Here is a 20,506-nt window from a genome sequence, read left to right as displayed (position 1 = left end):
TTCTGGGATACATACATGTATTTCCAGTGTGTCCTATTTATATCCCAGGCTAGGCTAAAGTCTTTAGAATGGGTAATTCTGGTGCTGTTTGTTTTGTGGATATGAAAGAAGTCCATTAAAGTAGGGATAGGTCCTTGAGATGTTCTGCATAGGACTTGTTACTTATGCCCTGCATTTTTGTAGTGAGCAGCCTCTGTGGATGTCCCAGTTGCTGGATATGCCTGGTTAGATGCATATGAAAGGAGGCATTGTACTCCATGATAGGTCTCTTAAATGCCAAATACAGTCTAACAATGACTTTCTTGGACCTAGATGTCATACGTTTGTATATAAGATGCACAGCATAGAATAATTTCTTCACTACTGCAGACAAGTGATGGTCAAAGACTAGATTACTGTCTATGTGAGTCCCCAAGTCCTTGACTACTGGGTTAACTCTTGGGGGGTGTACTGTCAATATAATAGTTATCAGGTGTGGATGACTTCCCAAAGGATACTACAATGCATTTCTTGGCATTTAGTTTTAGTACATGGCTCTGACACCAGTTGTTTGCCTGTGTCAGCCTTTCCTGGAAAACATTTGTGTCTGTGGGTGATTGATTGACATCTCCTAATTTGCAATCATCTGCAAATTTAGTCAGCCACAGGCCATTTACATTGGCCTTGACTTGACAGAAGTAAATGCCTTGACTTCAGAGAAGTAAATGCCAAAAAGGAGTGGTCCCATGACCAATCCCTGAGGGACTTCGCTTGTGACTGGCTTCTTTGTAGTAGCACACTCCCCAATTCTTCTTGGGTCCTGTACATGAGCCAGCTGGTTATCCACCAGGAGACATAAGGGTTTGTACCTAACCTCTTACGTTTGTCAACAATGCACATGTGAGGTATTGCATCAAATGCCTTGGCCAGGTCAAGGTAGGCAGTGTGAACCATTTTGCCCTCATCCATTGCTTTAGTGACCTCCTCAAAGAAGCCCACCAGGTTGAGTAGGCATGACCTGCCTTGATGAAACTAAATTGGGCTATGTCCAGTGTCTGGAAGTTTCCTGTGTCATTAGTGATCATTTTCATAATTCTTTCCATGGCTTTACATACAAGACTTCTAAGACTTACAAGGTCTGTAGTTTCCAGGGTCTGTAGATGGCCCACCTTTGTGCAGAGGGATGACTGCTGCTGTTCTCCATTCATGATGCACAAAAACTGTTTGGAGGCTACAGTTAAATAGCAATTCCAGAGGGCCTGATAGGTTGCTTCATGCTATTTAGAAGGCATCCTGGGATATTGTTTTGGCCCACTGATGCAGTGTTCTTTGCCTCAGCGAGAGCATTAAGGACCTGTTCTCTAGTGATGGCGGTGGGGAGATATATTTGATGGTATTTCCTGATGGAAGGTTGAGGGTGAGAGAGGGGTAAAGTTGGAACTGAATTTGTTGGCCAGTACGTTTGCTACATCTTTTGGCTCAGTATAGGTTGTTCCATTAACAGTGATCTCTGCAGACAATTGTGTTTTGTTTTTGAGGTTGCAGACATAGCTAAAGAATGCCTTGTGGTTGTCCTTGGCCTGGGATGCCAAATTTACCTCAGATTTGGCTTTGGTAGACTTTATTTTTCCTCTGAGTTGTTTGTTTAGTTTGATGATAGTGCTTTTATCTCGCTGAGTGTTCCACCTCCTAATTTTTGCCATGATTTTCTTCCTTTTGCTATATAGCTTATTGATGATATGATTCCACTAGGGTGTTTTTTTTTTAATATCGTTCTGCACTTCTCCCTGCTGGGTACAGCTGCTTTTAGGCAGCTATTAGCATGCTGTGTAGGATTTCTGTGAACAGTTCTGCATAGGCAGCAGTGTTCTCAGGGTTTATGGGGGCTTGATATTTTGCCAGGTTATCACAATAATTGGAAGTAAGCCTTAGAGTAGTTCCTAAATATTCCAGGGTTAGCTGGGGTTCCAGGTTTTACTTTTAGTTCAAAGGAGACCATTGTGTGGTCTGCCTTACCAGAGAAGACATTGCACTGGAGGGTGGGGTGCAGTGGTCTCCCATATTAGTGAGGACCAGCTCCAGTATGGTTGTACCTCTGGTTGGTGTATTGACAATCTGGTCCAGGCGAATTAGATTAACTAAATCCAGAAATCTCCGTGCCTGTACATTTTGTGTCATATGATTTCCAATTAATAGAGGGGTAATTAAAGTTCCCCATGAATATGGTATTGGGTTGGATGGTGAGTATTTCCAATACGTTTAAATATATGGTATGGGTTTCCTGGTTCATAGAGGGGGACCTATAGCTTACAAGGAAGTGGTATTGAATTTTTCGTATGGTTATTTGAACTTGGAGAAGCTCGATCGCATTACCCTGTTTAACAATTGTTGAGGTATATTTATTTTTTATGTAAATCAAGACACCCCCCACCTTTAGTCCCTATCTGTGTGCTAGCTGGTCTAAATGTGTGGAAGACATCATAAACTTGCACTGTCAGTGTACTCTCTGATGCTTTAAACCATGTCTCAATGACCCCACAGATGTCAGCATTCTCTAAGGTGAAGAGAGCTTTTAGGGAGTGGAGTTTTTTGTTTGGATCTTAGCATTGAGCAGTAACATCTTTAGATTGTCTTGATATTGATTTGATGTGTCAGAATACTTGCAGTTTGGCATTGCATAAAATGGCATTATGGGGGAGGACAATGTTTTGGCTAATATTGAAAGCCTAGAGGGGAGATGTGCAGACCATCCCTAATAAAACAACGTGGTCTTTTGGACCATCTCCTTCCATGCTGACAAATATTGCACCCCATTAGAAAGACACCAGAGACTAAACCAGTTATTAAAGTCAGTTATCATCTGTTTATTCTGTAAGATAATTCATGGAGAAGGTAAAATGCTGTTCAATGCTAGGCTCGTACCAGCCTGCTACACACATTCCAAGAGCTCCATGATGTCTGTCTGTCTTATAGTCTAGGGAGGTACATCTCAGGTCATTTACACCCACATGGACTATGACTGAATCATACTGGTACTTGTGGCCCAATTGTGTGTGTGTGTGTGTGTGTGTGTGTGTGTGTGTGTGTGTGTGTGTGTGTTGTGCCAGATCCTGGCCCCTGATAAGCAACTGACCATGACTTCTTACTCAGCCTGGTGAGAGGGACATCAGTGTGTCTCACATTGGCGTCTCCAATGACTGGAATGTTGGATTGTGTGCTGGCTTGTCTTATGGGCTTAGAAGTAGAGGCTCCATGAGATGTGGCTGTATTTATTGATGTGGGTGTTGTTTTGAAAGAGTGCATCCAGGGCTGCTGAGGTTGTTTTGTTATGTGTACTTCATTTAGAAGGTCTTTGGAGTTTAGGAAGGTTAATTTTAATTGCCTCAGCATATGTGGGTCTGTATGTCTGCTTTGAATTGTCTTTGATGGGTGCAGCATGTGTATTACTTACAACCTTATTGACATTAGGAGTGCTTTTATTTGAGAGCTTTGCCTCCAATGACATTGTGTAAATACATCTCTCACATACCATATCAGTTTGTTTGAGAATTAAATGGTTGTCAGTAAACATGAGACCATTTCTATATCACCTCAGGATGCCCATATTCACCATGCTGGTAAAGTAGATATTGGGAAAGTTTATACCCATGGCAACAGACCTTTTTTATTGATTAGACAGTTGGAGTGAGAATATAAAGTAATGTCAGGAGTGTCCAGTTTGCAACTGTGGGGGCAGTGCTGTATTATCCTGGGTGAAATTTCAATGGTGCTTTTACATGAAAAATGTCAACTCAAGGTGTTTGTGGCAATACTGGGCCCTGCCAAACACTTGATGTGAAACAACGTAGTAGCCCTTGAAGATTTATGGATGAAATATCTAGGCAGATATTCTGAAGTTGGAAGCAAATCAAGCAGCAGTTACTGAAAAGAATTAGCTTGTCAGGAATGATGAAAAGAGAGGAGTCACCTGAATGGCTACTGCCTGACTACTACTAGTGTTAGTCTCACCTTACCTTCACTCTGCTGAGATACAATGCTCCTTTGTTTCTTCTCTCACCAGAAGCAAATTTTTTGAGCTACAGATGATGTAAAGGTCTGTAGGCTTTTTGTAGACCTTTCCTGGTAGATGCCTTGAATATCAACCAGACTAATTGGGAAGGTTAAGCACAGACACTCATTTCTCAACCAGAATCCATCAGGAATCTATGCTCTCTGCTCTTTCCCTCACCAGGAGCAAAATGTAAGAACAAATTCCAAGCTGACACCTATGACGCTGTTGTTAGGCATTCCTGTGAGCAGCAATCCCCAAGAAATAATGTCCCTATGCTCCTTCTGTCATCAGGAGCAAAACAGAAGCACTAATTCCAAGATGACAACTGAGAGGCAAAATGGGGGCTCTCCAGTAATTGAGGGACTTGCAGTAGGTATTGCAGATTTTAAGGGTAAGATGGAAAAATGGGTTAATATACTAACAGCTGCAGTGTGTTTCCTCCCACATCCCAAAGACATGCTGTAGGTGGATTGGACACTCTAAATTGGCCCTAGGAGTGAGTGCGTGCATGTATGTGCCTTCTGTTGAAGGTTGGATGCCAGGCTGGCAACTTGACACTGTAAAACTCCACTGCCAATCATGACCAGGCAGGTGATCCGCTGTGGCAATCCCTAACTGGGAAAAAGATGAAAGAAGAAGGATACTAACAGCTGCAGTGTACACTAAGCAGTTAGATATGAAAGACGGGTAACAAAGCTTTAGTTATTGAATTGGAGAGCCACTAATTTTAAAAGAGCAAGATAGATTGGAAGGGGTGGACACTTTGTATTTTGGTTCTGTGCAATACAGTGGGATGGCCAATACATTTAAGTAGTTAAAGGGGGGAGTGATTTCACAAAAAAATGTGTGCTTAGTCACAATAGCCAAAGAAAAAGGAGAGGGGAGGAGGTATGTGGTCAAATTAACTTAAGGGGCAAGCAAGTAGAAAGACAGTTGAGTTAAACGCACAACAGCACCAGGGTAGGAGGATGGGAAAAAATTAATTTCTTTGTGATTCACAAGAGAGATAGCTGTAGTTTCTTTTCTAGTTTAAATATGCAATTAAAAGCAGAATGCATGTAAAACACAGTATAAAGAAAATAAATTACAATCCACAAAATAGAAGGCGGCAATAAAGAAATACAAAATACAAGAAAGCAAAAACAAACTACCTTTGCACTCACAACAAACTATGGCAGAGTCTGAGTGAGGTTTTCCAGTTATATCACATGAATTTGTGTGAATAGTCTTGATTACTGTGTTAATTTCATTTTCTCAAACTTCTAACATTTTGGGTCTTATTGACTTGTAGTCTGTTTCTTTCATTTATCTTAATATACCTAGCCATCTTTATTAAATCATGCAACTCTTCCCTTAGATCATTTTCTTCTAAACTAAGGGCACATTCTTTGTTCTCTGTTTCCTTCAGATATTCTACAGAACATTTCAGAACATCTTCCTGTGACATATTCTCTTCATCCTGTGGAATCCATTGTTCTTTCATATGGGAGCTCACTGACCTATCACTTCACAATACTGACCGAGTCAAAGTTGCTACTGTTTTCTGCTCCTTTCCTTGCTGTGCATATCCAACTTAACTTTTGTATTGGTTTCCTATGGAGATTTCCAAGGTATCTTTATATGGCAACTGATTGGATGATTCCCATTCCACCGGTGTCTCCTTAATTTGGGGACCCCTTTTTCTTTCATGCTGTGATGTTACCAGAGTTGGATTTTCTACACTAAATTCACTTCACAGGCAATCCATAAGTTCAGTTTCTGTTTCTTTAACTTCTCCATTACTAATCCTCTTTTCTACTTTCCCCTTTTGTTTTCTTATTTTTTTTTGTATTGCCATATGTTACATATCTGAATGCATTTGCCTGCATTTCTCTTCAAATATCTTTGGTGCTGTTTTTTTTTTTTTTTTGTATTGACTAGTTTTGCTTTCTTTTTGCATAAATATGGCACAATATTGACTCTTTCTTTCCCATGTCCGTATTTCTTCTTTAGATGTCTTCTGCTCCTCCTGTTTCTTCTTACATTAGGGACTCATTGTTCCATCATGCTGTGACATAACCTGTGTTAGATGTTCTACACTAAATCCTTCACTTCACTGGTATTCCATAAGTTCAGCTTTTATTTGTTTAACTTCTACTTTACTAATCTTCTAAGTTCCACCTTTGTGATCTTATTTTCTGTATTGTGAAATTTTTCATATCTGGGTGCCTTTGCCTGTATTTGTCTCCAAATATCTTTGGAGCTGCTTTGTTTGTATTGATTAGTTTGGCATTCTCCTTTGCATAAATATTGTACTATATCACATCTCTCTTTCTTTCCCATGTTCATTTTTCTTTTTTATATCTTTCAAAAATCTCTAGATTTTGTTCTTTATATTTTCTCACTTCCTTAGTCGTTTATTTTTCCAAACAGCCCAAGGTTCTTTGGTTTATGGTAATGTTCACAAAGATGTTGTATTACTGAATACAAATTTGCATTTGAAGCTTTGGACTGTTCTTCCTTGTACAAATATTTTCTTTCTTCTAATTTCACTTTTAATTTTTTGCATATCTTATATCTGGAAATTCTGGGCTTCTTGCATAACAGCAACAATAATAAGTTCTTTCTTATCCTCAATAGTCCACTTTATCATCTTTATGGCTCCTTTTGGCCTTTCAGTTTTTGTGATTTTTGTGGACTACTACTACCCTCTATAACAGAGGGGCATTCCTCCCCCTGGAACTGGTCTAACCCCATTGTAAGAATGTTTCAGTGTCCTGAAGGTTCTACACTGTCATTTTTTCCTGTCCTGGCAGCAGTGCACCTACCAGGATTGGGCACTTTTTTATCCAGTGACTTGTGCACCCTGCATTTTTGGAACCTACTTTCGTTCCTAATATATATGCTATATAAAATACAGTCTATATATCAGTGTCACCTTGGTGAGATTTTGCAAAAACAGGTCCACCTTATGAAGGTACTTACCAAGACTTGAGGATGAATTCATTTCCAGCAATAATGCTCTCCTTTGCTTTCTGATTTTATCATCTCTCCATCCGGATCCCATCAACTGCATCTGGTTGTATAGATTGGGAGATGGTCACTAGGACAGTTAGACATTGTACCTGTAGTGGTGTATTTGCTAGGGTCTGATATTAGGATCCAGTCTAATAGAGAATTTGATATTTTGTTATAATGTGAAGGGCTATTAATAAGCTATATGAAACCAAATAAGTTAATGCTAGATCCAGAGGAGTTAGAGTTTATGTACAACCAAGTGACATTCACATCACCTAGAACAAATAGAAATGTAATACTTTATGACATACTGTCACTGTGAAGGAAGATGACAGGAGACAATAGTAAGGGGATATTTAGCAGTACATTCTACTTCAGTCACCCTCCCACCCTCGGTCAAATAACTGAGAGTAATCAGTTTATAGCCCGTACAAAGCAATTAACAGATAGCTACACAGCAGAACTGATTTCTTTTATTTCCTGAATGCAGAAACCTGACAGCTAGGAAGAGTAAGTAAGTGTCTTGTACAGTGTAATCCATTGGTGAAAAGAAAGGACAGTGGCTAACTTAATAAGTTGTCCTTAGAACTTTTGGAGGAGGGGATGTTAAAGCCAATTTCCAGCACAGGCAGGCACATATTTGACTAGTTGGAGTTAGTACACATCACGTTTCTTCAAGTTAAATTTGTTGACACTGTACAATGAAAACATTTGGGAGCTGGCCCTTTTGGCAGAGCTGCAATATTGGGGTTGGATGTAGTGACACAGGCTGTTGTACAATGACAAAATTCTCAGTGAAAATGTTTGGGATTTGGCCCTTGTGGCAGATCTCCTGAAGTGACTGACTCAGCAGTAGCGACCACAGGCTCTGCACAGTGAAGGAGAATGGTGACTAAGTGCATTTGAAGATTGTGCACTAGAAACCCTGCTTTGCAAGGTTAACCTTCCCCAAGAAAGGCCTCCTTTTATTCTTCAGATGTTATCCAAGATCTTTTATTCCAAAGCAGTGTTTGTAGCAATGTGCATTAGGACTTCAGTGATCATTGATACCACTGCCTTTTTTTATACCTTTTGCAAGCTACCTCATGAGGCTCGTCCAGTGGGACAGTATGGACTCATGGGAGCCTGAAGTTGGGTCAAATCAGAATTGCTGTGGCATGTTGTAGGCACCTGCCATGATGGCTTTTTAACTCCAATCTTTCTCAAGGCAACCCTTTCAAATCTCAACCTCTCAGGTAACTATCACCATGGATGTTTCAGCCCTAGGGAAGTGTGGGATGGTGACTTTCAAGTGTGGATGGTTGAAGGTGCATGTTCACAGAATGAGACCAGTGTGCACATCAGCGTTTTGAAAATTAGAGCAGTTTTCCTGGAGGCATTTCAAGATTCTCTTCCTTGAAAGGTAATTGGCCATATACTGCAACAACTTGGTTGTTAGTATGGTATATGAACAAGCAAGCAAGAGGATGTTGCACCTATCTCCTGTTTGAGAGGCAGTGAAGTTGTGGGAATGGCTGGGGTTATGTCCTTAGACTGCTTTCTAGCTGAAGTTTTCATCCCATGAAGAAGCCATTTCCTTAGCAGACATTTTCAGTCAATGCCTGTAGATACCACGTGAGTAGTCCCTCAGCTCGATGGTAGTACAATTCCAGTTCCACCAGTTGGAGAAGCCTCACTATGACTTGTTTGCTTCCCTAATCAATGCCAAGTACAGCAGCTTCCATTCTTTGATCCCCCTTTCTGTGACAGCAGCCTAGGGCTATTGTAATCCAGGAGTAACCTCCAGATCTCGTGCATGAATTTCCACTCTTTTCTTTTGCTCCAAAGCTCATAAAAAGCAAAGTTGAGCAAGGGGAGAGGTCATTCTCATAGTTTGGTTCCTCCTGTTCTGGCTTCAGCTTCTGGAGAAGCCTTACAGAAACCTGCTAACTCATCCATCCAGAAGGCTTCACTCAGGCTTTCATGTCCTCAAGTTAACTGCTTGCTATATGAATCTTATCTTTTTGGTCATCCCAACACCAGAAAAATGTGCAGAAGTAACTTAATGCGTTTTTTTTTTCTTTTTTTAGTTCCTGGCCTTTTTTCAGCTCCATTTCCTGCTATACTACAGTGTCTGGCATCAAGTTGTGATTCTGATTTCTACTATTCTTCCATAAAAGTCTACATGTCATCTATTTCCATTTTCCACCAGGGCTTTCAGAATTATTCACTAGCTTTGCTTAAAGTATGTAAGGCCTTTCTTAGGAGTGCTTTTTGATCACCTCCCCTTTAAAAGATCTTCTTTTCCCCCAGGATACCTGTATTTCAATCACTCACTCGTCTTCCCTTCAAACTAGCCTTAAGCATGAATCAAAAATTTTGTTCCTGGAAAACACACTTCTTAGTGGCAGTGACCTCAGCAAGAATTATTTCTGAACTACACTGTGTGTGTGTGTGTGTGTGTGTGTGTGTGTGTGTGTGTGTGTGTGTGTGTGTGTGTGTGTGTGTGTGTGTGTGTGTGTGTCTGCCTGCAAATGAACTCCACTTTTGTGTCAAAGTATATATAGATGCTAGTCTCAGTCTGTACATTTTCAAACTCTTGTTCCAAAATTTTCCAGTAAAGGGGAGTAATTTACTGCACTGTATTGACTGCATAGCCAGTTTCTTTTTTATATCTGAAAAAATATTTCAAAAAGCAAATGAGTTTAGAAAGGACTAATACTTATTTTTATGTTATGCTGGTAAAAGACTGGCAAGATCATTTCCATAACTGTATTAAGGTGATTATCTGAATATATAACACTTTGTTATGAGAACCATGGCAAACAATTAGCAGTACAACCTAGGGCTCATCCTATTGGGACTTTGGCCATTTCACAGGCCCTCTTAAAAATGCTTCCAGGAAAATGTATGTGTTGCTGTGACTTGGGCCTCTCTGAATACTTTTGCAATGTAGAAGTCTCTTTTCCTGTGTCTTCCTTTGAAGCCACAGCTATTCAAAAAATCCTTTCATGATTTCACACTGAAAGGTCTGCTGTGGATTCTGCCCTAGTGGTTGAAGAGGGCAAACCTACCCATTCAAGATTCAAAAGTTAATGTACTTACCATAATGATAGTTCAACATGAATGTGGTTCATTCTCCTACTGTCGCCACCCACCCACCTTCCCCCAACCTGGCAGTGGGGAATGGGTTCTACCTTAGGAGATGGCTTGCATATGTTATATTCCATGTTGTGTCCTGCTTACAAGCAACCTTCTCCAGGTCTGGAGTATTACAGGTTAGAATGAAGAGCTAAAGTCTGGGAAAGTTTAGACAAAGTTGGTGTTTCAGCCTGATGGTGAGGAGAAGGATGGGTGACCACTTAGCTTTATTGTTCTAATATAACTTCTGATTTTGTATCACATGTACAGGTCAATCAATTCTTTATTTGCTATTAAATTGTAATTTGGGGCAGATGGGTAATTAAGTAACCATTTTACAATATATTCACATAAAGAAGACCATGGAAATCATATCTAAAATATGTTTTATGAGTAATAGTAAAATCTAGCACCATCATCTCTTAACAGGTATCATAGACTTGCCTCATCTCAATTGAATTAAAATCACATGCTTTTTAAGTTGCTAGGGAGAAAAGGTTACAGTAATGCTTTGAAATATAGAATCAAAAAGTACAGTGATAAGTGTATATTTTTGATGAGTTGAGGAAATACTGATTTTGTTTATTACTTTTGCAGCTGTTTTGAAACTAGAAACACTTGTGCCTTCTCATGGAGATCAAGAATCTGAATGCAAACGACTATCAAAGAAATTTCGACAACCGAGCTTGGAATCCATAGAAGAAATCCCTACTGTTCAGAATCCTCTTGGAAGTTCTATCATGAGCAACATAGGTGCACTGTACTCTGCTGATGTAGATAAGAAAGGTGATATAGCCAATCAGAACTCTACTTTACATAAACCTCAGACTGCAGCAGAAACATCAAATTTCTCTAGAAAATCCTTAAGCCTTATGATGAGGACTTCACAGACAAAACTGGATACTGAATTTCTACAAGGAGGAACATTACAGCTTCCTTCACCTCATTTTATTGAGAGTCCTACAGATGATTCATTTTCATCACCAGTGAGGTCCCCACGGCCTAGTGACATACCTCCTCTGCCTCTAAGGAGTAGTTCTGTTACTGCTGGATCAGGGGTTGATACTGCAGTGGTTTAGGTTTACCTCACTGACCTTGTGAAGAACCCATGAATCCGTCAAAGGAAGTCCCTGCATCTATAGCTTAAAAGTAGAGACGAGTTATTGCCTGACAGTAGCAAATGATGCTATCACTGAAGCTATCTTAAACTTCAGTGTTACATTGTTAAATGCTGATTTGTGTATGCCATTGAAATAACATGATCAGGCAGAAGTTCTGCAGTATGCACAAATTATTTGTGGTGTATAAAACCAGTCTGGTATTCCTTATGGTACGTACAATAACTTCATGTTAAAAAAATGTTCCGTGTGAATAAAGTTAAAAAAAATGGTATGTTAAGAAACAACTCTTGGACTACAATTATGACTATAATTTCTCTTATTAATAGTGAAATTTATACAACTGACATTGGTTTATATATTGCCAGAAAAAATTATAATTTTTTTATGAAAAAGTCTAAAATGTATCTCATAAAAGTTTAACATTTTCATATCTTCAATGTGCCTTTGAAATTTTGTAAGATGTAAAGTCTTTTTTCTGCAGTCAGTCATTTAAACAGAAATATTCACAAAATGATAAGCACAACTATATGGAGGGACATGCACTGTTTAATTTTCCAAGGCCTGGGTTCTATTGGTCAATTTATATCTCCATGTGCATCAGTAGCAGTTAACCCATTATTTAAAATGGAAAAGTACAGAAAATCTAGTTTATTTATGTATAAAAATATATGTTTCTACCTATTTAAATATTGGCGTATACATTTAATGAGATATTTCTTTGATTAAAAATTGGCTGCAATTTAGTCAGAATTAGATACTTGTTTTATGGTTTGTAGCAATAAATGTCCATTATCTTATAATTGTTTGCTTTTCTCTCTGGTTATTGCCAGCCATAATATCTTAGGCTGCTTTGTTTTAGAAAGTTGAAGTGTTTCAAGATGATAATGAGTAGATCATTTATGAGCAGTAGTTTGTTACAGAATGTTCACTGTTGTGTGCGTTGCTGTACAATAGTTCTGTTGTAAAGGTGAAGAGTTCACAGCTTGAAGATTTTTTTTTTTAACTTGGCACTGTCTGTCTGAGTTTTTCAGCAAGAAATAACATTACATACGTTTACTGGAGACATGAACAGAGAAATGCTTTGTCACAGAGTACTACAGAGCTAGCAGTTCTTCTGAGAACCATTATTTGTATCGGTGAAGAATGTCAGTAATGCCCCCCTAGTACTTCAAAAGGTATTAACTGGCTACAAGATGGAGGAATATATCCTCGTCAAAAATGCACTGAGTTTCCAGAACTGTGGAAGAAGTCATATCCTTTAAAAGTAATGCCAGCTGTCTTTAGTTGTTTTTGACCTGATAAGACTTTGGTCTGGCAATAGCTCTCAACTATCCAGATTTTTGCAGAATGTCTAGATTTTTGTCTTATGCTTTTCGTCTGTTCCTCATAAAATTTCGTTTTTCTGACTAATTATTGAAGATTAAATTCAGAAAATAATGACAGATATTGGAGTTTCGGACTCCATACCCATTACAAAATCCATGCTAATGCAAAACCTTTCATTCTATCAACTTTCTATGTTTGTAAGAGCAATATTTAAAAATTGTCCCTATTTTTAGGCCTTTGTCCCCCCAGTTTTTTGTGTGTTTGTTCAGATTTCTTGCTATAAGAGGTTGAGAGGTATGCATGTGATACCATGTTAAATTAGCAGACCACAGCAACAGCTCTTTTCTGACCTCGTACATCAGTTATCTGGTCAATGAACTCTGTTAAATTTGTTTGACGAACGTTCTACAGAGAATGCACACTTTTTTTGGCTTTGTACACCACTGGCTTCTAGATATTTTTATTTCTTTCCCTCAGCCATATTTCCATGAGTTTTCTTATAAATGAGATTAAGCTGAAAGGCTCATCATTACCTGCTTCATTCAGTCCATTAGCCAGAATCACACTTGCTTTATTTGCATCTCCTGGAACATTACCAGTTTGATCTTACTAAATGTTTAACTAATTATATGACTAATTCTGCTTTCAGTTCTCTAAGGAATTTAAGCCAGATTACTTCAATCAACACTGACTATTGCACGTTTATGTATTATTTTTAAGCTCTTTCTGGAGTTTTGTCTGTGTAACAACTGTGATCCACCCCTTAATATCATTTAATTGTCTAGGTTTGTTAGTTAATAATTTTGTGATTTATTTAGTTTTCTAATTTATGCATTTAGTTTGATAATTATGACAATTCCGTTTACTTTAGGTGTGCACTTATGTCACATAAGTCACTTTTATTATGACTGCTTCATATGGATTGTCATCTTAATCAGAATGCTGCTCTCTTTTCTGCAGTTTTGTTGTTCTTCCGTCCTGTTTTCAGTTCTCTTTAATTGATTGTATGTAGTATATTAAATTACATTGTACTTATCCTGTTTATAACTTTATTGCCTTTGGCCTGGGTCACAGCTGAGAAGAGTCCACAAACCAGTTTACCTACCCAGTTGACAGAATTAACAAACTACATTTCGCTTCCTTCATTAATAGTGAGCACAGTTATTCATTCACCAGTCCTGCTTTTTCACTGCTGTATTTAATTAAGCTTAACTGACCCTACTTTTTTCTTTTTTGTTCCTCTTATGAATCTGTATAAGGTTTTAAATAACTTATTTAATGAGCCTGATAGTTTTTTTCAGACTACACCTTTTTTTCTGACTACCTTTTCAACATTTCTTTGCTTTAAATGTTTTTTTTCAGTTTGTTTTTTCCTTATGTCCCTAAAAATATATGCTTTTCCAAACGTTTGATGCCGCCATATCTGAGAACCTTATATAGATTATTTCTTCTAGTTGAACTATTTGTTTCACTCAAATACATTTTTCATGTTTACTACTTGGAGAAGAGGGAGTTGAAACTGTAAAATCACATTTGACAGCTGTTCTACGTTACACTACATCATAAGTGATGTACTTAAATTCTTTTTTTAAGAATCCTGGCCTATTTGTTGCTTTACAGTATTGAACTAGATTCTTTTTTTAAGAATCCTGACCTATCTGTTGCTTTACAATATTGCATCTTATGAATATCTTGAAGAAGAAATCATCTTTCCAACTAATCTTTGGATCTGCTAAGGAATTTCAAAGGTTTCATAGTTTCTATGATTACCATGATTCTCTTGGCCATACGTCACGAGAAAAATTAATTAGTACCAAAGGTCAGTCTAGTCTCAGCATCAAAACCTTTTATTTTTTTCGGACTCCAGTGCTGGTGTTTGTGAGAGGGAAGGATTGTGATGAATGGACCAGTTGTCTCTCATTCTAGGCCTCCTGTTCTTCCTTCTGCCTCTTCTTCAGCATGTTACAACAGATGCTTCAGAAGAGGCTTGGGGAGGTGTTATATCAAAAGGGTAAAAGTGCAAGATCTGTGGAAGAAAGAGGACCAACAAAAGCACATTGATGTTCCCCAGGACCTTTCCATGTTGTTACAAACAATACCATAGTGATATGAAACAAACAAGGGAGTACCAGATCTTGCCTTCTTTGCAGACTTGCAGTGATGGCCTTGGGAGGTGGCAACTCAGCTTAATTTGATTCTTCAGTTTGCATACATTCTGTCAGAGCAAAGTATTGTACCAGAAAAACTTCCCAGAATCAGGTCAGACCCTCACAAATGGGGGAGCTCATACAGCTGTCTAGAAGTCCTTAAATAGATCTGTTTGCCTCCTGTCAAAACAGACAGTTAAAAAAATTCTGCTTTTGGATTCCTTCCAAAGAAGGCCCATAAGACAGATGCCTTTTCATTACCATGGACATTCCTCTGATGCCAAGCATTCTTTTACAGATCATGAAAGATTCTTCAAGTGTATAGCTGGTGGCTCCCTTTTAGCTCATTTAAAGGGGTCCTTCCTTATTTAGAAAATGGCCAAGGGCAATTGCCACAAGCTTCCCTTCAAATTGGATTTATTCACAGAATACATGGGTTGTTTGATACATAACCTGAAACTGCTTCATTTGACTGCCTAGATTATAATATTTTGATACCCTTTAGGCATTTTTTGTCTCAGGACATGCAGCAGCTACAAAAGGAAGCTAAAAAAAACTGCTTTTAGAAAATCATGTTTGTGTAAATGGAAGAGATTTTCAAGTTGGTGCCATGCTAAGAATCAGAATGCATTTAAGGGCTAGATGCCTCTGGTTATAGATTATTTCTGTGAATTAGTATCTTCTGGCCTTTCGTACTCATCTATTCATATTCATCTTTTGGTTATTTCTGCTTGTTTGCCCTTAGACCCTCCCCTTTCTACCTATGTAAAGTAAAAAAAATTAAGTGATTTTTTAAAATGGATTTTACATATCCATTCAACTCAAAAACGTATGGCTCCTGCTTGGGCTATTAACTTTGCGCTTGAAAAATGACCACTTCTATTTGAACCAGTTCTTCAGGCTGTTTTGAGTTTCTTGTCATGGAAAACTGTGTTACTCATCACTCTTATTTCTGCAAGAAAAGCATCTGAGTTTCAAGATCTTATGACAAGCCAGTCCTACCTCATTTTCATTAAAGACAAGGTTTCTTTGAGAGCAAATTCTTCTTTTTTTACCAAAAGTGGTTTCACAGTTTTCCTTGAGACAGTCTGTTAATCTCCTGGTATTCTTGCGGGAAAATTAATTCTACATATTCTAGATGTCCACAGACAGCTGGGATACTACTCATACTGATCAAAATCCTTCAGGAAAGCCAAGCAGCCATTTGTCTGTTATGAACCTAAAACAAAGAACAACCAAAGTCAGACAATTTGTAGATGGTTGTCTCCTATTTCATTTTGCTGTTCTCACCATAACAAGCCATTTCCATGCAAGAATACAGCCCATTGTACCAGGGATTTGGCTTCTTCTGTGGCTTTCTGAAAAAGAGATGACTCCAGAGGTTTTCTAGAGGCAGCAACTTAGTCCTGTGTGCATAATTTCACAAAGCATTTCCAGGTGCAGAACAAACTTTGCTGGGACCATTCTCTAGGGAATCCAGCATTCTTGCACTCTCTCTTCCTTCCTATATGTTGATAAATGTTGGCAATTTCTATGTGAGAATAAAACGGGTCTGTATTTGCAAATAAAGCAAAAAAAAGGGGGGACTAGTTGTACAGGAATGATATCACCATACAGATTACTAAAATAGAGACTGTATTAAATGATTTATTCACACTGAATAACACTCTAGCGCCTCGGCACAGCCTTCCTGGAGTTACTAGGCTGTGCCGAGGTGCTAGAGTGTTATTCATTGTGAATAAATCGTTTAATACAAAATTTGTGGCATCTTTTTGCTGGCTCAGTAGTTTGGTGTGTTATTTGCTGCTTGGTGGTTTATTATACTAAAATAGACTGTTCTGTGTAAGATCCTGTAAGTTTGCTTTCTTATTAAAAATAAATCACTCTTTATTAAGTTAAAACAAGACAAGAGCGCTTCTACCCTTTTCAGAGCTTCATGAGATCGAAGTTATACGTAGCAGTAACAAATATATAATTTTCTATTTTTCCATGTAAAAATCCATGTAAATTACAATGTTTTCCTTTGTTCTTCCTTAAGGAAAATGTGCAGTACCATTAAGACTGGGAAACTACATTTCCTCTGTACTAGGTTATGCTGTGTAAATATAAATAGCTGTTTTGTCTTCACTAACAGGCCGTGCTTTATCAACATAAAAAGAAAAGCCTTTAGAGATGAATTCATTATCTATACACACAAGAATGTGTGATCTTAGTAATTGAGCAATACTGTTTTGCTGTGTGTATGTGTGTGTATACCTAGTGGTTAGTGTTACCCAGGCTTCAAACCCTGTACCTTGGGTACAAGGAACAAGTGCCTGAATTATCTACCCATATCAGCACTCGTGATTCAAGGAGTTGAATCTACCTAAGCAACAGAGACCTCCAAAGCAGACATCCAAGCAAACGCCACCCCAAAACAAAACACGCACAACACATACCTACAAAGTCAGTGTGCCAAGCAGCCACAGCCCTTAAGGCTGAATAACGCACCCGATACTCTTGTAATAGGTGACTCTATTGTCAGACATACTGACGTCCCACTCACCAGGCTGAACAAGGAGAAGGTCACAGTGAGCTGCCTGTCGGATGCTAGGATCTGCCACATAACACAAGCACTCGGGTCACTCCAAAGCAAATACAAATATGACTCAGTCATTGTACATGCTGGTGTGAATGACCTGAGACGTACCTCCCTGGACTACATGAAAAGAGACATAGAGGAGCTCTCTGATCATGTAGCCCAGGCCAGTATGACCCTGGCCTTGAGCAGCATCTTACCCTCACCTAGAATGATGCCACAGTACAAAGACAAAATGATCGATTTTAACAATTGGCTACAATTTTGGTGTCATTCAAAGGGGATCCAGTGTCTATCAGCCTGGGATGACATGCTCGACAAGCCACGTTGCTTTGCTAGGGATGGCTTGCACCTGTGACCACTGGGCTTTCGGATACTGGCAAAGGCTCTGGCCACCCTCATAGTGCCTTTTTTAGGCAAGGCTCAAAAGTCAAACCCACCTCCATAGACAGCACAAGGTACAAGAAACTAAGGGTAATGCTGCTAAACACCAGAAGTCTTAACCTCAAGATGCACGCACTCGAAGCTCTCCTCAGTATGGAGAACACGATATCTGTGCAGTGACAGAAACCTGGTTCAAGGCTCCAGAGAGCACCCCAGCACTACCAGGTTATACCTCATATCATGCTTTTTGGCCCCAAAACCCAGATCGAACCACAAAAGGAGGGGGAGTTTCCATATTTATCAAGGATATCCACACCTCCAGGTTAGTGGCATTGCATGAAGTATCGGAGACCATCCATGTGCAACTAACAGTGGGCAAAACTGCTTTTCAGTTTATAGCATCCTACAGACCACCCTCTCAAAGTCAGGAATCCCACTCGGCTTTCCTGAAAACATTGGAGAACATGAAGATCTCTCCGAACACCATTATATTGGGTGACTTCAACTACCCAAACATAGACTGGGAGCACTACTCAAGCCCCAGCACCTTAGCCCACAGGTTCCTGGAAATTATAAACTCAAATGCTATGGAACAACTAGTCGCCACTCCCACAAGAGGGGACAACATACTAGACCTGATCATTACCAACATGGGGACTCTATGCTCCATACCAGAAGTATATCCTTCATTGGTAAGATCAGACCATAAATTAATTTCACTGGATATCCACATCCCGACCCCACCCCCAGCCCAGAAAACCACAGTGAAAAACTTCTCAAAAGCAAACTTCTCACTTCTCAAAACCGAAGTGAAATCTTTCAAGGCCCCAGGGCCAGTGGAAACTACGGCCCAAACTGCAGAATCCTATATAAACGCATTCTACGGACATCTCCAGGAATGCATGGATCAAGCTATCCCAAACAAAACCAAGACCCAATCATCCAAAGGCAGGCGTCCAGTCTGGTGGACCCCAGCCATAAATAGACTGTACAACAGAAGGAGGAAGATACTACATGATAGAGCAAAATCCCTAATAGGGAAGGCATCTCTGATCAGTACTAGCAAAAAATTACGATCCCTCATAAAATCCTCCAAGGCCAGCTTTGAGAGAAAAATTGCACAGGACACTAAAGACAATCATAAGGCTTTTTTCAGTTATGTTAGGAACCTGGAATGCAACTCCCAGACTTGTTCTGAGTTGATTCTAAACGACAAAAAATACACTGAACCCACAGACATCACCAATATCCTGGCAGACAGGTTCAGTGCAAACCCCCCCCCCCAAAAGAGCAAGTGTCTATCCCGGCAGGGGGCTGCCTCCCAAACATCTCTGATGCTCAGGTGAAGGCTGCCCTCTCCAAAGCAAAAAACACTGCTTCCATGGGACCAGATGGGGTCCCGGGTTGCGTCCTACATGAACTCCATGAAGCACTAATCCCTCAAATAAAACAGCTGTACAATCTCAGCCTCACTACAGGATATGTGCCCACAGAATGGCGTACAGCAACAGTGGTCCCACTCCACAAAGGTGGAGCCTCCACGGACCCTGGAAACTATCACCCCATAAGCCTGACTAGCTTAGTCTGCAAGGCTATGGAGAGGATCATCATGGAGCTCATAAACAAAGACATCGGGGACCTACAGACACTAGATCCTACCCAATTCAGCTTTGTCAAGGGCAGATCCTGCCTTTTGAACCTGGTTGACTTCTTTGAAACAGTCACCAAAGCCATAGATGAAGGGAAGATAGTCCACCCGGCCTATCTAGACCTAGCAAAGGCATTTGACACAATACCCCACGCGGGCATCATAGATAAGCTATCCAGCTTAAATATAAACCCCTATGTCACAAGATGGGTTGCAAACTTGCTCAAAGACAGAACCCACAGAGTGAGAGTTGCTGGAGCCATGTCAGACTCAAAACCAGTCACAAGTGGTGTCCCACAAGGTTCTGTCCTGGGACCGCTCTTGTTCGGTATATACTTTTCTGAGGTACAGGCCAACATGGGGGGACTATGGCTCACCAAGTTCGCAGATGACTGCAAACTGGGCACCATAATCAACTCTCCAGCTGACAGAAACATCCTTCAAAAAGGTCTCACAGAGATGGAAAACTGGTGCCAGAGCCATGGTCTAAAGCTAAATGCCAAAAAGTGTATAGTTATACCCTTTGGCAAAAACAATGTGCCCACAAACTACCACATAGGTGGTAAACCATTAAGTACAGAGAAAGTAATTAGGGATCTGGGGACCCAAGTTGATAGCAATCTCTCCTTTGACAACCACATTGCCAAAGTGTTTAGAAAGACCTTCTACATGGCCCACCTCATCATGAAAGGATTCACATCTAGATCAAGAGAGGTAATCGTGCCCCTTTATTCATCCCTCATCAGGCCCATCATAGAATACAATGCCCCTTTTGAGATGTACCTTACCCGACACCTGCAGCAATTAGAAAGACCCCAAAAGTACCTCACCAAGAGGATCAAGGGACTCAAACAGATGCCATATGCTGCTTGGTTAAAAAAACTCCAGCTCTACTCAGTTGCATACCGCCTACTTCGAGGCGATCTATGCCTGACATATAAAGTTATGTCCAATCCAGAATTAATGGACATGCTCCACCTCAGTAAATCTATATCCCTTAGAGCCATATGCTCGAGGGACTTGAATCTCAGCACAGAAATAAATAGGACTTGCTGGAGGGACAGATTCATAACCCAGAGGCTCTCTTCGCTCTGGAATAGAATTCCAATTCATGTTAGGCAGAGTACCTCATTGAATCTCTTCAAGAAGAATCTT

At 39.7% G+C, this 20,506-nt stretch overlaps 1 protein-coding gene across 2 annotated transcripts in view; it reads left to right on the top strand.

Moving 5' to 3' along the window:
- LOC122796555 (palmitoyltransferase ZDHHC11-like) overlaps positions 1 to 12,068 on the top strand; it is a 1,296,289-nt gene extending 1,284,221 nt beyond the window's left edge. For both annotated transcript variants that reach the window (XM_044065129.1, XM_044065131.1), the window contains exon 11: positions 10,745 to 12,068. In XM_044065129.1, the coding sequence (XP_043921064.1) occupies positions 10,745 to 11,226 (482 nt within the window). In that variant the 3' untranslated portion in view covers positions 11,227 to 12,068. The remainder of the gene's footprint in view (positions 1 to 10,744) is intronic.
- Positions 12,069 to 20,506: the final 8,438 nt, after the last annotated feature.

Source organism: Protopterus annectens, chromosome 3.part0 (assembly GCF_019279795.1).
Source record: "Protopterus annectens isolate FY-2018-M chromosome 3.part0, PAN1.0, whole genome shotgun sequence".
Taxonomy (NCBI): Eukaryota; Metazoa; Chordata; order Ceratodontiformes; family Protopteridae; genus Protopterus; species Protopterus annectens.
Note: the sequence above shows the minus strand (reverse complement) of the source record. Positions and strands in the feature narration are given on the sequence as shown.